The 16344-nt window shown below is 39.1% G+C and overlaps 1 protein-coding gene, 1 non-coding gene and 1 pseudogene across 6 annotated transcripts in view; 2 read left to right on the top strand and 1 right to left on the bottom strand.

Moving 5' to 3' along the window:
* Positions 1–4862: 4862 nt before the first annotated feature.
* Positions 4863–5403, top strand: LOC113887143 (annotated as a pseudogene).
* Positions 5404–10278: 4875 nt separating this feature from the next.
* Positions 10279–10381, top strand: LOC113888261. The gene has a single exon (XR_003509899.1). It is a non-coding gene; the product is annotated as a U6 spliceosomal RNA (small nuclear RNA).
* A 109-nt stretch (positions 10382–10490) lies between these two features.
* The window catches only part of ITGB1BP2 (integrin subunit beta 1 binding protein 2), a 37683-nt gene continuing 31829 nt past the window's right edge, over positions 10491–16344 (bottom strand). For 3 of the 5 annotated variants that reach the window (XR_003509758.1, XR_003509759.1, XR_003509760.1), the window contains 2 exons: positions 11001–11116; positions 10491–10764 (listed from right to left, as the gene is read on the bottom strand). Coding sequence is in view for 2 of the 5 variants with exons in the window: in XM_027534742.1 (XP_027390543.1) it covers positions 11073–11081 (9 nt within the window). In the remaining 3 variants the exon portion in view is untranslated. Of the gene's footprint in view, positions 10765–11000; positions 11117–16344 lie in introns of those variants that run through there. The other 2 variants (XM_027534742.1, XM_027534744.1) reach the window with 2 other exon arrangements.

Raw genomic sequence — 16344 nt, 5'->3', positions numbered from 1 at the left:
TAGATGATTTTCTGGAATTCCCTGGCTTTTTCTATGATCCAATGGATGTTGGCAATTTGATCTCTGGTTCCTCTATCTTTTCTAAGTCTACCATGCATATCTGGAAATTCTCAGTTCATGTACTGTTAAAGCCTAGTTTGGATGATTCTGGGTGTGAAATGAGTACAATTGTATGGTAGTATGAACATTCTTTGGCATTGCTTTTCTTTGGGATGGGAATGAAAACTGACCTTTTCCAGTCCTGTGGCCAACTGCTGAGTTTTCCAAATTTGCTGGTATATTGAGTGCAGCACTAACACAGCTTCATCTTTTAGGATTTGAAATAGTTCAACTGGCACTCCATCACCTCCACTAGCTTTGTTCATAGTGATGCGTCTTAAGGCCCACTTGACTTCGCACTCCAGGATATCTGGCTCTAGTTGAATGATCACACCATTGTGGTTATCTGGGTCATTAAGCTTTTTTTTGTATAGTTCTTCTTAGTATTCTTGCCACCTTTATATCTTCTGCTTCTGTTAGGTCCATACCATTTCTGGTATTTTTAATTTTCTTGAAGAGATTTTTAGTCTTTCCCATTCTATTGTTTTCCTTTATTTCTTTGCATTGTTCTTTGCAGAGCTTCTGAAATTGTCAATAAAAATACCTGAAGGTTGGCAACTGCAAAATAAAACATTTAGAGCTACTAAGGGAAAACTAAATGCAGACTAGGCATTAGATGAAATTGGGAAATTATACATTCTATTGAGTGTAATAATGTTATTGTAGTTATATTTTTTAAATCTTTGTCTTCTAAAGATATATATAAGCCAAAATATTTAAAAGTGAAGTGTGTAGGAAGATGTCTAGAATATGCTTTAAATACTACAGCAAAATTTTCCTAATAATAATATTAATAGTAATAAATGAGAGGGCTAAATAAGGCAATAATAACAGAGTATTCATTATTATTGAATTGGGTGATAGGTACATGGGGACTTATTATACTATTCTCTCTCCTTTGTATATGTTTGAAAATTTCCACAGTAAAAGCTTTAAAAATGAGAGTTTGGAATGACCTCCAAGATATAGTGTTAAGATAAAAACAAGATCCAGAACATGTGGATGGTACGCTATCAATTTGATAAGAAAAAAATTAAAAGAAAGACTATGAATTTTTGTTTATATATCACAGACTATCTCTGAAAAGATACTCAAGACATTGATAACTTTAGGGACTTTCGTGTTGGTGAGTGGTTAAGACTCTGTCCTTCCAGTTTAGGGCATGTGGGTTTGATCCCTTGTTAGGGAACTAAGTTCTCACATGCTATGCAGTGTAGCAAAAGTAAAAAGCAAACTGGTAACTTTAGTTGTTTCCTAGAAGGAGAAACTGTCTGGCTTGGGGACAAGAGTTACAAGGCGATTTTTAAACTGTATATCCTCTTGAAACTTTTGAAATTTTGAAACTATGTAAATATTCAAAAAGTAAATAACAATTAAAATAAATATTTTCTGATAATATGGCTCTGACTTTCATATAATCATTAAGGATTCCTACAATAAAAGAGGTATAATTTAGCCAAGAATTTTAATAATCCTAAAACCAAAATTTTTTTTTTTTTGCTTTTTATTTTTTATTTTTATTTATTTATTTTTTATCCTTCCAATTTTATTTTATTTTTAAACTTTACATAATTGTATTAGTTTTGCCAAATATCAAAATGAATCCACCACAGGTATACATGTGTTCCCCATCCCGAACCCTCCTCCCTCCTCCCTCCCCATACCATCCCTCTGGGCCGTCCCAGTGCACCAGCCCCAAGCATCCAGCATCATGCATCGAACCTGGACTGGCAACTCGTTTCCTACATGATATTTTACATGTTTCATTGCCATTCTCCCACATCTTCCCACCCTCTCCCTCTCCCACAGAGTCCATAAGACTGTTCTATACATCACTGTCTCTTTTGCTGTCTCGTACACCAGGTTATTGTTACCATCTTTCTAAATTCCATATATATGCGTTAGTATACTGTATTTATGTTTTTCCTTCTGGCTTACTTCACTCTGTATAATAGGCTCCAGTAAAACCAAAATTTGAAATAATTTTACAGAAACATTAGAGGTGGGGAAAAATATGAAAGAACAATAGGTACAAAATAATTATTGCTATAGACAGAAAAAGAATAAGTTTAAGTGTTTTGAATACAGGAGTTATTACTCATTGACTAGAAGTAAGAACTAAAACTGGAGGGGAAAAAGGAACAGGACAATTTGATCAGCCAAGCAACCAAACAAATCAATGCAGAAACAGACGACTTGAACAAGACTATAAACCAGATGACTGTTGGCTGACTGGGGACTTCTGGATACCCTCAGATGGGAGGTGACAGCCAGGGAAATGACCATGTGATTAGAGGATTAGAACTTCCAGTCCCATCCCCTGACTTTCAAGGGAGAGGGGCTGGAAATCAGTGCAATCACCAATGGCCAATGATTCAATCAAACATGCATATCAAACATGTACCTCCATAAATATCCTAACCAAAGGAGTTTGGAGAGCTTCTAGGTTGGTGAACATGTGGAGGTACTAAGTGGGTATCACACCCAGAGAAGTCATGGAAGCTCTACACTCCTTCCCCCATAACTTTATGTATCTCTTACATCTGGCTGTTTCTGAGTTTTATCCTTTTATAACAAACCAATAATCTAGTAAGTAAACTGTTTTACTAAGTTCTGTGAGGCCATTCTAACAAGTTACCAAACACAAAAAGGGGGTGTTGGGAACCTCCGATATGTAGCTGCTCAGTCAGAAACAGAAACGACAATCTGGACTTGCAATTGGCATCTGAAGTGGGGGCACACTTGTGGGACTGAACACTTAACTTGTAGGATCTGATGCTATCTCTTGGTAGATAGTGTCAGAATTGAGGTAAATCATAGAACACCTAGTTGGTATCCCCTGAGATCTGCAGAATTTCTTGGTGTGGAAAAAACACTCACACATTTGAAATACAGTAGTCTATAGGTAGAAGAAATGAGTATGTCCCCTTCATAAATTACCAAAAATGGCCCATAAAAAAATAAAAATAAAACAAATAGAAAAAAAAAAGAAATAGAAAATCCGAGATCTATATCTAGTAAGGATATTTAACCAGTAATTGAAGACTTCCCAACAAAGAAATTCGCAGGAGTACGATGGTTTCATTGGTGAATTCAACCAAACATTTAAAAGAGAAGCAACACCGATTCTTCTCAGACTTTTCCCAAAAGTTGAAGAGGAAATACCTCATAATGCACTCTGTGGCCTATTACCCTGAAACCAAAGCCAGACAAAGATACCACAAGGAAAGAAAACTACAGGCCAACATCCCTGATGTACATGGATGTAAAAATCCCCAACAAAATACTAGCATACTAATTTCGACAGCACATTAAAGAGTTCATATACAACAACCAAGTAAGATTTAGCACTGGGGTGCAGGGGTGCTTCAGTATATGCAAATCAATCAATATGATCCACGATATTAACATAATAAAGGATTAAAATCACATGATCATCTCAAATTTTATACACACATACACACACCAAGGGCTTCCCTGGTGGCTCAGCTGGTAAAGAATCTGCCTGCAATGCGGGAGACCTGGGTTCAATCCCTGGGTTTGAAAGATCCCCTGGAAAAGGGAAAAGCTACCCACTCCAGTATTCTGGCCTAGAGAATTCCATACACTGTATAGTCCATGGGGTCACAAAGAGTCGGACACGACTGAGTGACTTTCACTTCACACACACATTGTAGGGGAAAAAGTGATCTAAAGATTCAGTGCAAAAAAAAAAAAAAAGATTCAGTGCAATCCTGATCAAAATTCCAATGTAGTTTTTTGCAGAAATAGAAAAATCCATCCTAAAATTCATTTGGAATCTGAAGCGACCCTGAATAGTCAAAATGGTCTTGAAAAATAATAAAACAACCAAATTCAAAGATGGGCAAAGGGATATTTTTTTCAAAGAAGGTATAATAAATGGCCAATAAATATACAAAAAGATGTACAACACATAATTAGTCATTAGGGAAATGCAAATCAAAATCACAATGTGATACAACTTCATACTATTAGGGTGGCTATGACTAAAAATGAAAAATAACAAGTGTTGGTGAGGATGTGAAGAAATTAACTAGACTAAGAAACTAGACTAGAACTTAACTTGACTAAGAAATTGACTAGCACTCTAGTCAATGACAAAGGAACAAAGAATGTACTATGGAGAAAGGACCAGTCTCTTCAATAAATGGTGTTGGGAATTTGGACATTCACACTGAAAAGAATGAAACTGGACCACTATATTATATCATATATAAAAATTAACTCAAAATGGTTAAAGACTTAAATGTAAGACCTAAAACTATAAAACATCTAGAAGAAAATATAGGTAGGAAATATAGGAGGTAGATCTCCTTAACATTGGTTTTGATGATGATGATTTTTTTAGTCTGATAGCAAAGACTAAAGCCACAAAGGCAAAAGCAACAAGTGAGACTACATCAAGCTAAAAATCTTGTGCACAACAAAGGAAATCGTCAACAAAATAAAAAGGCATCTTATTGAATGAGGAAAATAATTACAGGAGGGAGGCTCAAGAGGGAGGGGATATATGTATACATATAGCTGATTCACATTATTGTATAGCTGAAACTAACACCACATTTGTAAACCAATTAACTTCAATTAAAAAGAAATAAAATAATTACAAGTCATATATCTGAAAAATATTTAATACAAAGAACCCATACAAGTCAACAGCAAAAAAAGTCTGATTAAAAATGGGCAAAAGATCTGAACAAGACATTTTTCCAAAGAAGACAAAAGGTGGCCAACAGGTACATGAAAAAATGTTCAACATCATTAATCATCATGGAAATGCAATTCAAAACCACAGTGGGATAGATATTACCTCACACTTGTTAAAATGACTATGATGGATGTACTTCTTTTCTGGCCAGGTCTCTTTTCTCTGATAACGCTCTTGCAAACATGGTGAACATTCCCAAAGCCCATTGGACTTTCTGTTACAAGTATGGCAAGTACCAACCTCACAAAGTGACATAGTACAAGAAGGGCAAGCATTCTCTGTATGGCCAGGGAAAGCAGCATTTTGACAGGAAGCAGAGTGACTATGGTGGGCAGACTAAGCCGATTTTCCAGAAAAAGGCTAAAACTACAAAGTAGATTGTACTCGGGCTTGAATGCATTGAGCCCAACTGCAGATCTAAGAGAATGTTGGCTATTAAGAGATACAAGCATTTTTAGCTAGGAGGAGATAAGAAAAAGGCCAAGTGATCCAGTTTTGAGCTTCATATTTTATTATGAAGACAATAAAAATTTGAGATTCTTTACTTAAAAAAAAAAGACTATTACAATCAAACAAAAAACAAGTAATAACAAGTGTTGGCAAAGATGTGGAGAAAAGAGAACCCTTATGCACTGTCGGTAGGAATGTAAATTGATACAACCGCTATGGAAAAACAGTATAGAGGTTACTCAAAAAATTAAAAATAGGACTACTATGTGATCCAGCAGTTCCACTTCTGGGTATTTTAATTTTTATTTATTTAATTTTATTTTCCTGCTGCAATGCTCGGCGTGTGGGATCTTAGTTCCCCAACCAGTGATCAAATCAGAGCCCCCTGCATTGGAAGCACAGTCTCAACCACTGGACAGTCAGGGAAGTCTTATCTACTTCTGGGTATTTATCCAAAGAAAACAAAAACACTAATTTGAAAAGATACATGCACCCCTATGTTCACTGCAGCATTATTTACAATAGCCAAGATATGGAAACAATGTAACTATGCACTGATAGATGAAGTGATAAATAAATAAATTATATATATATATATATATATATATATATATATATATATATATATATCTAAGCCATAAAACAATGAAATCTTGAAATCTGCAACAACATGGATGGACCTAGAGGGAAATGAAACAAGTAGGACAGAGAAAGATATATAGAGTATGATCTTACTTATGTGTGTAATCTGAAAATAATAACAACAAAAATCTCCAAGCTTAGAGATACAGAGATCAGACTGATGGTGGCAAGAGGCAAACAGGGGTTTTAAGAAGTTGGGGGTAGGGGTTGGGAGAAATGCATGAACTTTTTTACGTTTAAATAAATTGTATACAGTTTTTTAAAAAAGGAAATTGGAACTTTTGCACATTGCTGATGGAAATGTAAAATGTTTGTAGCTGCTGTGGAAAATAGTTTGGTAGGGTCTCAGAAATTTAAACATAGAATTACCACATGATACAAAAACTTCACTCCTAAGTATTCAGTTCAGTTCAGTCACTCAGTCATGTCCGACGCTTTGCAACCCCATGGACTGCAGCACACCAGGCATCCCTGTCCATCAGCAACTCCCGGAGTTTACCCAAACTCATGTCCATCCAACCATCCCATCTTCTGTCATCCCCTTCTCCTCCCACCTTCAATCTTTCCCAGCATCAAGATCTTTTCAAATGAGTCAGTTCTTCACATCAGGTGGCCAAAGTACTGGAGCTTCAGCTTCAACATCAGTCCTTCCAATGAATATTCAGGACTGATTTCCTTTAGGATTGACTGGTTAGATCTCCTTGCAGTCAAGGGACTCTCAAGAGTCTTTTCCAACACCACAGTTCAAAAGCATTAATTCTTCAGCATTCAGCTTTCTTTATAGTCCAATTCTCACATCCATACATGACTACTGGAAAAACGATAGCCTTTACTAGACGGACCTTTGTTGGCAAAGTAATGCCCCTGCTTTCTAAAATGCTGTCTAGGTTGGTCATAACTTTTCTTCCAAGGGGTAAGCATCTTTTAATTTCATGATTGCAGTCACCATCTGCAGTGATTGTGGGGCCAAAAAAAATAAATAAATAAAGTCTGCCACTGTTTCCACTGTTTCCCCATCTATTTGCCATGAAGTGATGGGGCCAGATGCCATGATCTTAGTTTTCTGAATGTTGAGTTTTAAGCCAACTTTTTCACTCTCCTTTTTCACTTTCATCAAGAGGCTTTTTAGTTCTTCACTTTCTGCCATAAGGGTGGTGTCATCTGCATATCTGAGGTTATTGATATTTCTCCTGGCAATCTTGATTCCAGCTTGTGCTTCTTCCAGCTCAGCGTTTCTCATGATGTACTCTGCATAGAAGTTAAATAAGCAGGGTGACAATATACAGCCTTGATGTACTCCTTTCCCTATTTGGAACCAGTCTGTTGTTCCATGTCCAGTTCTAACTGTTGCTTCCTGATCTGCATACAGATTTCTCAAGAGGCAGGTCAGGTGGTCTGGTATTCCCATCTCTTTAGGAATTTTCCAGTTTATTGTGATCCACAGTCAAAGGCTTTGGCATAGTCAATAAAGCAAAAGTAGATGTTTTTCTGGAACTCTCTTGCTTTTTGATAATCCAACCGATGTTGGCAATTTGATCTCTGGTTCCTCTGCCTTTTCTAAAACCAGCTTGAACATCTGGAAGTTCATGGTTCACGTTCTGTTGAAGCCTGGCTTGGAGAATTTTGAGCATTACTTTACTAGCGTGTGAGATGAGTGCAATTGTGCAGTAGTTTGAGCATTCTTTGGCATTGCCCTTCTTTGGGACTGGAATGAAAACTGACCTTTTCCAGTCCTGCGGCCACTGCTGAGTTTTCCAAATTTGCTAGCATATTGAATGCAGCATATTCAGGTCAAGAAGCAACAGTTAGAGCTGGACATGGAACAATAGACTGGTTCCAAATATGGAAAGGAGCACATCAAGGCTGTATATTGCCACCCAGCTTATTTACTTTATATATAGAGTCCATCATGCGAAATGCCAGGCTGGATGAAGCACAAGCTGGAATCGAGATTGATGGGAGAAACATCAATAACCTCAGATAGGCAGATGACACCACCCCTTATGGCAGAAAGTAAGAAGAACTAAAGAGCCTCTGGATGAAAGTGAAAGAGGAGAGTAAAAATGTTGGCTTAAAACTCAACATTTGAAAAACTAAGATCATGGCACCTGGTCACATCATTTCATGGCAAATAGATGGGGAAACAATGGAAACAGTGACAGACTTTATTTTTGGGGGCTCCAAAATCACTGCAGATGGTGACTGCACTCATGAAATTAAGAGACTCTTGCTCTTTGGAAGAAAAGCTATGACCAACCTAGACAGTGTATTAAAAAGCAGAGACATTACTTTGCCAACAAAGGTCTGTTTTGTCAAAGCTATGCTTTTTCCAGTAGTCATGAATGGATGTGAGAGTTGGACTATAAAGAAAACTGAACCTGAAGAATTAATGCTTTTGAACTGTGGTATTGGAGAAGACTCTTGAGAGTCCTTTGGACTGCAAGGAGATCCAACCAGTCAATCCTAAAGGAAATCAGTCCTGAATATTCATTGGAAGGACTGATGTTGAAGCTGAAGCTCTAATACTTTGGCCACCTGATGTGAAGAACTGACTCATTTGAAAAGACCCTGATGATGGGAAAGATTGAGGGCAGAAGGAGAAGTGGACGAGAGAGGATGAGATGGTTGGATGGCATCACCGACTCAATGGACATGAGTTTGAGTAAGCTCTGGGAGTTGGTGATCACAGGGAAGCCTGGTGTGCTGCAGTCCATGGGGTGGCAAAGCATCGGACATGACTGAGCGACTGAACTGAACTGAGAAATGACTCAAGTGTCCATCAATAGATGAATGAATAAATAAAATTTGGTATATACATGGAATGGAATATTATTCAGCCATAAAAAGGAATAACATTCTGATATATGTTACAATAAATATGAATCTTGAAAACATGCTAAATGAAATAAGACAGAAAAATTCAAATATTGTACAATTACATTCATATAAGTTACCTACAATAGGCAAATTCATAGAGACAGAAATTAGAATAGAGTTTACCAGGTCTGTTGGAAGGGACAATGGAGAAATATCGTTTAATAGGAACAGAGTTTCTCTTTAGGGTGAGAAAGTTCTGGAAATAAGTAGTGGTAAAGGTTATACAATATTGTGAATATACTTAATTCCAATGAATTGTGCACTTTAAAATGCTAAATTTTATGTTATATATATTTGCCATAAAAATGCAAAAAGCAGGGCTTCCCTGGTGGCTCAGTAGTAAAGAATCCACCTGTCAACATAGGATACATGGGGCTGATCCCTGGTCCAGGAAGATCCCACATGCCATGGAGCAAATAACTGAGTTCATGCACCACAACTACTGAGCCTGTGTTCTCAAGTCCAGGAGCCACAACGACTGAAGTCTGCATACCCGAGAGTCTGTGATCCACAACAAGAGAATACCATAACTAGAGAGTAGCCCCTGCTCACAGCAACTACAGAAAGGCCTGCACAGCAATGAAGACCCAGCACGGCCAAAAATAAATAAATAAACAAAATTTTTTAAAAACGCAAAAAGATCCTTGGTGGTCCAGTGGTTGGAAATCAGCCTGTCAGTGCAGGGGATGGGGTTCAATCCCTGGTCCAGGAGAATTCCACATGCTCTAGGGCAACTAAGCCCATGTGTCACAACTACTGAGCCCTCACTCTAGAGCCCATGAGCTGCAGCTACTGATGCCTGCGTGCCCTAGAGCCTGTGCTCCATAACAAAAGAAGCTACTGCAATGAGAAGCCTGTGCATTGCAACAGAGAAAGCCCACAAGCAGCAATGAAGACCCAGTGCAGCCAAAAGAAAAAAAAAACAAAAAAACATTTTAATGGGAAAAGAAAATCAAAAGCCAAAGAAGAGATTCAGAAAGTACATTTCAACCCACATAACAAGAACCTGATTTACTTAGGATACAAAAAGCTTTTACAAAGCAATAAGAAAAGAGAAATAGAAAACTAGGCAAAGGACATGAGTAGTATACACACACATGCAGAAAAAACGGAAATATATGTGAATTTTAAGTACATTAGAAAGCTTAGGGAATTCTGGTGGCCCAGTGGTTAGGACTCCATGCTTCCATGCAGGGGACACAGGTTCAGTCCCTGGTCAGGGAACTAAGATCCCACATGCTGAGCAGCGTGGCCAAAACATAAACAAACAAACAAAAAGTTTAACCTTACTCATGATAAAAAGACTGTTAAGATACCACTCTTTTCCTATAAAAATGACAGTATCAGATAGTTTGATAATATATTATTTTAGCAAAGCTGTGGAGAAACACTCATATTTTGTTGTTGGATTGTAAATCGGTATATCTTTTGTAAGGCAACTCATCAAAAAATTTTTAAAGTGTGCTCACTTTGGCACACTCTACTACATTACTACAGCACATTACTACAATTGGAATGATATAGAGGTTAGCACAGCCCCTGTGCAAGGATGATACACAAATTCATGAAGCGTTCCACATTTTTGAATACATGTATATGTATAACTGAATCATTTTGCTGTACACCTGAAACTAACACAGCATTGTAAATCAACTATACACCAATAAAAACTTTTTTAAAAAAGGAAAAAAAATAAAGTTTATATGCTTTTTTATTTGTAAGTAACAGAAAACTCAACTCCAATAGTCTTAAACAATAAAGATGATCTATTGGTTCCAGTAACGCAAATTCCAGGGACGAGTGGGCTTGGAAATTGGTTTGCTTCTGTGGCTCAACAATATCACCAAGGACCTAATTTCCTACCATCTGTCAGTTCAGTCATCCCAAGTGCGAGCTCCACTGTTTGACTCCGTTCTTGGTAGCAAAAGGGCTGCAGCACTTGAACTCTTCACATCAGCTACAACATACTGTGCAAAAGAAGAGACAAAGCTGGCTTTTATTCTCTCTCACAAGAGCAAAGGAAAAAAAAAAGAAAATCAACCTTCTTCCTCCCAATACATCAACAAATATCTTCTAACATTTCATTGACTTGGTATCACTGGATCATTCCTGAACTTTCCCTTTGACAGGACAGTGGTATGCATTGATTGGTGAAGGCCTGGCTTGCCTGAACCAATAACCAAGGCATAGGGGATAGACTTACTTTGATCATGTTACACGGTGGTGCACCAACTCTTGAAGCTGGGAGTGAGATCAGTTCCACTGTCTTCAAATTTTATGACTGCTGAACAATGGTGAAGACATGGCATGGATAGTGGGCTGGGAATGATATCAATCACTATAATACATTGATACAACAATCATACCTCTAGGAATGTTTCCTAAAATATACTAACCCACATGAACAAATAAGTATGTTCAGATGTTTTCATCAGTAAATCAGACATACATATTCAAATGCATGTGCACACACATATACACCCATTTATTATACTTGTATATACATGGTTTGCATACAAGATATCTGGAGGAATAAACAAGAAACTGACAGTGGGCATCTCTGGAAAGGGAACTGAGGGAACAGGGGTTATAATTTCAATTGTATATCCTTTTATATTGCTTGTGTTGTTTTTTGCCATGTACATGTATTTTTAGAAAAAAAATATTATTAGTTATAGGTTTCTAACCTGTAAGATTGTCAAAGATAAAAATATTTCTTACTAGTTTCTTTATTGGTCAAAATGGCCGAGCAGGAAGACTGAGCTCACCTCCTCTCACTGGCACCACCAAAATCGCAACTATTTGATGAGAGCAACTATTGATGAGAAAGACCAGAATCTAGCAGAAAAGATCTCCTACAACTAAAGTCGTAAAGAAGGAACCACAATGAGATGAGTAGGAGGGCCAGAGTCACAGTATAGTCGAGACCCATACCCCAGAGTAGGCAACCTATAGATGGGAGAATAATTACAATTGCAGAGGCTCTCCCCAAGAAGCGAGGGGTCTGAGCCCCACATCGGGTTCCCCAGTCCAAATTTCCAATATCAGGAAGATGATCCCCAGAATGTTTGGCTTTGAAGGCCAGTGGGGCTTACTTTCAGGGGAGCCAGAAGGTTATGGGAAATAGAGGCTCCAGTCTTAAAGGGCATACAAAATCTCATATGCTCCAGGGCCCAGGGCTGAAGCAGTAATTTGAAAGAAGCTTAGATCAGAGCCACCTGTTGATCTTGGCCAGCCTTCCAGAGAGGCAAGAGACAACTGGACATAGACATATGTCTCATCCTGGAGACAGAGACACTGGGGCTGGCAAGCACCATTTTGGAATCCTGCTTCTAGTTTATTAGCCTTGGGATGCTGCCCCACTCCTGCCCACCAGCCTGTAGGCACCCATATTGAGATGCTTCAGGCCAAGCAACTAGCCAGGCAGGAACAGCCACACACACCAGCAGGCAGGTGGTCTTAAAACCCTCTGAACCCACAGCTGCCTCTGGACATGGCCCTGTCCGCAGAGGGCCCAGGACCCAGTCCTATACACCAGAGCGTAGGTACTAGACCCAGGACCCCCAAAGCCCTGCAGCCAGAGACCCCCAGGACTCAGCTCTGTCCACCAGTGGGCAGGCACCAGCCTCAGGACACTCTGTGACCTGGACTCACCCACCCGTGAGCAAGCTCTAGCCTTGGAACCAGCCTCACCCATCAGTGGGCAGACATCTGCCCAAGGACCACTGTAGCACCACAACCTGCCATGGCAGGACCCAGCCCACCCACCAGCAGGCTGGCACTAGCCCTGGAACCTACTGGGCTATGCCCTCACCCACCAGCAGGCCAACATCGGCTCTGAGACCTCTTGAGCCCCTCAGCCACCAGGATCCATCCTCAATCACCAGTGGGCTGACACAAGCTTGAGGACACCCCAGACCCTGCAGCCATGTCAAGAACTGGTCTCAACCACCAGTGGCCAGACATCAGCTCTGGGACCCCTCGGCCCTGCAGCCAGAGACCCCAGGACCTGGTTCTACCCACAAGTGGATTGGCACTAGTGCCAGGACCCAGCTTCACCCACTGGTGAGTGGGCACCACTGTTGAGATCTCTTGGACTTCAACCCCACCAACCAATGGGTAGACACTGGCCCCAGGATCACCACAGCCCCACAGCTTGCCTTCTCAGGACCCAGCCAAAACATCAGCAGGCAGAGAGCAGCCCTGGGACACTCTGAGCTCTTTAGCCAGCAGCCCGGGGATCCAGCCCCATACGCCAGTGGGCTGAAACCAGCTTTGGGATGCACAGGGCCCTGAAGCCAGAGATACCAAGACCTGGCTCTGCACACCAATGAGCTGGCATTAATTAGCTTTGGGACCACCTGGGCCCTAGCCACACCTATCAGCAGGCCAATACCAGCACTGAGATGCCTTGAACTCCTCAGCCAGCCACTTAGCCCTATTTACCAGTGGGCCAGTACCAGCAGTGGAATACCCGGGAACCTGCAGCCAGGCACATCAGGAACCAGCGCCATTCACCAGCCCCATTCAGAAGGCTGACACTAGATCCAGGAAATCCATCCTAGAAACTGATTCTGCCCACCAGTGAGCAAGCACTAGCCCAGGACCACCCCCACCCCCAAACCTGGGTCCTTCAGCCAGGATCTTGTGACCTGACCCTGCTGACCAGCAGCTAGTAGCCTCTATACAATGCAGGGTCTGAAAACCAACCAAACCAGGGGTGAGCCACACCTATGAGACCACCCACAGTAGTCAACGCACCATAACAGAAGGAACCACTTCTAGAGCATATAGCTCTGGTGACAACAGGGAAGTGTGCTGCTGGGACACATAAGATGTCTCCTACAAAAGGCTACTTCTCTAAGGTTGAGAAACATAACCAATCTACCAGATACATAGAAATAAAAACAGCAAATTAGGCAGAATGAGGTGACAGAGGAACATGTTCCAAATGAAGGAACAAGATAAAACTCCAGAAGAAGAACTAGGTGAAGTGAAGATAGACAATCTACCCAATAAAGAGGTCAAAGTAATGATTGTAAACATGATCAAAGAACTCAGGATAAGAAGAGATGAATAGACTGAGAAGTTAGAAGTTTTTTAACAAAGACTTAGAATATATAAAGAACAGCAAAACAGATGAAGAATATAATAAGTGAAACGAAAACTACACTAAAAGGAATTAAAAGTACACTAAATGATACAGAGGCATGGATCAGCAAACTGGCATACAGAGAGAGTAGTGGAAATCACCAAAGTAAAACAGAAAAAAGAATAAAAAGAAAAGAGGACAGTTTAAGAGACCTCTGAAACAACATCAAGTATACTAACATTCACATTACAGGGTCCCAGGGGGAGAAGAGAGAGAAACGGACAGAGAACTTTTTGAAAACATAATAACTCAAAACTTCCCTATCCTGGATATCCATATATCCAGGTCCAGGAAGCGCAAAGTCCTAAACAGGATCAATTCAAGGAGGACCATACCAAGACACACTGTAATTAAAAGGGCAAAAATTAAAGATAAAGAGAATATAAAAAGTGCATGGGAAAAGCAACACATACCATACAAAGGAATTCCCATAAGGCTATCAGCTAACTTCAGCAGAGACTTTTCAGGTGAGAAGGAAGTGGCACAATACATATAAAGTGAAGTAAAGGAAAAAAATAAATAAAGTGAAGTAAAGGAAAAACCTACAATCAAGAATGCTCTAACCCAGCAAGGCTTTCATTCAGATTTGATGGAGAAATCAAATCAAATCTGTAAAAGTATTACAGACAGGCAAAAAAAATAAGTTCAGCACCACCAAGCCAGCTTTATAAGAAATGTTAAAGGGAAGTGAAAAAGAAAAGGCCACAGCTATAAACATGAAAATTATTAAAGGAAAAAGCTTACTGATAAAGGCAAATATACAGTAAAGGTAGTAAATCATCCACGTACAAAGCTAGTAGGAAAGTTTTAAAATAAAAGCACTAAAAATCAATAAGTTGTTAAAGGCTACACAAGATGAAAAGATGTAAAATATGATGTCAAAAACAGTAACCATGGGGTGAGGGAAGTAAAAATGCAGAGCTGTTAAAATGCCTTTGAAATTAAGAGATTAGCAGCTTAATCACATATATGTGTATATACATTGATTTTACACACACACACACCTGATGATAACCACAAACTAAAAATCTATAGTAGAAACACATACACAAAAAGAAAGGAATCCAAACTAACACTAAAGACAGTCATCAAATTACAAGAGAATAGAACAAAAGAATAAGAGACGATCAAAAAATTACAAAAATTACCCCCAAGTAATTAACTAAATGGCAATAGGTATGTATCCATCAATAATGGGTAATGCACTAAATGGAAATGCACTAAATGCTCCAATTAAAAGACATGGAGTGAATGAACGGATACAAAGACAAGACCCAAATATATGCTGCCTACAAGAGATACACTTCAGATCCAAAGACACACACAGATTGAAAGTGAGGGTATGGAAAAAGGTATTCATGCAAATGGAAATCAAAAGAAAGCTGGGGTAGCAATACTTATATCAGACAAAATAGACTTTATTTTATAGGTTATTAAAAAATTTATTGGAATTTAGTTGCTTTACAATGTTGTTAGTTTCTGCTATAGAGCACAGTGAATCAGCAATATGTATAATACATCCCCTTTGTCACCACAGAGTACTGAGTAGAGTCCACTGTGCTATATAGTAGGTTCTTACTACTTATTTATTTTATACATAGTAGTGTATATATCGGAGAAGGCAATGGCACCCCACTCCAGTACTCTTGCCTGGAAAATCCCATGAATGGAGGAGCCTGGTGGGCTGCAGTCCATGGGGTCGCTAAGAGTCGGACACGACTGAAGCGACTTAGCAGCAGCAGTGTATATATATCAAAACAAAGACTGTAACAAGAGACAAAGAAGGGTATTACATAATAATTAAGGGATCAATCCAAAGAAGATATAACAGGGATTTCCCTGACTGTCCAATGGTTAAGACTCTGTGCTTCCACTGTATGGGGCACAGGTTTGATCCTTGGTCAGGGAACTAAGATCTTGCATGCTGTGGCAAAGCTTCCTCACAGAAAGAAGCTATAACAATAGTAAATATATATGCACCCAACATAAGCACACCTAAATACATACAGAAAATATTAACAGACATAAAGGGAGAAACTGACAGCAACACAATCATACTAGGTGATTTTAACACCCCATTTCCATCAATGGACAGATAATCTAGATGAAAAATTAGCAAGGAAACCCTGGTCTTATATAAAACATTAGTCCAAATGGACTTAATAGATAAATATAGTACATTCCATCCAATAACAGTGGAATATACACTCTTTTCTAGCGCACATGGAATACTCGCCAGAAGAGATCAAATGCTAGGCCATAAAACTAAGTTTCAGTACATTTAAGAAAACTAGTATCATATCAAGTATCATATCTTTTCTAGCCACAATACTATGAGACTAGAAATCAACTACAAGAAAATAAAACTGTAAAAAAAAAAAAAAAAAACCCACAA

This window comes from Bos indicus x Bos taurus, chromosome X (assembly GCF_003369695.1).
Source record: "Bos indicus x Bos taurus breed Angus x Brahman F1 hybrid chromosome X, Bos_hybrid_MaternalHap_v2.0, whole genome shotgun sequence".
NCBI lineage: Eukaryota > Metazoa > Chordata > Mammalia > Artiodactyla > Bovidae > Bos > Bos indicus x Bos taurus.
Note: the sequence above shows the minus strand (reverse complement) of the source record. Positions and strands in the feature narration are given on the sequence as shown.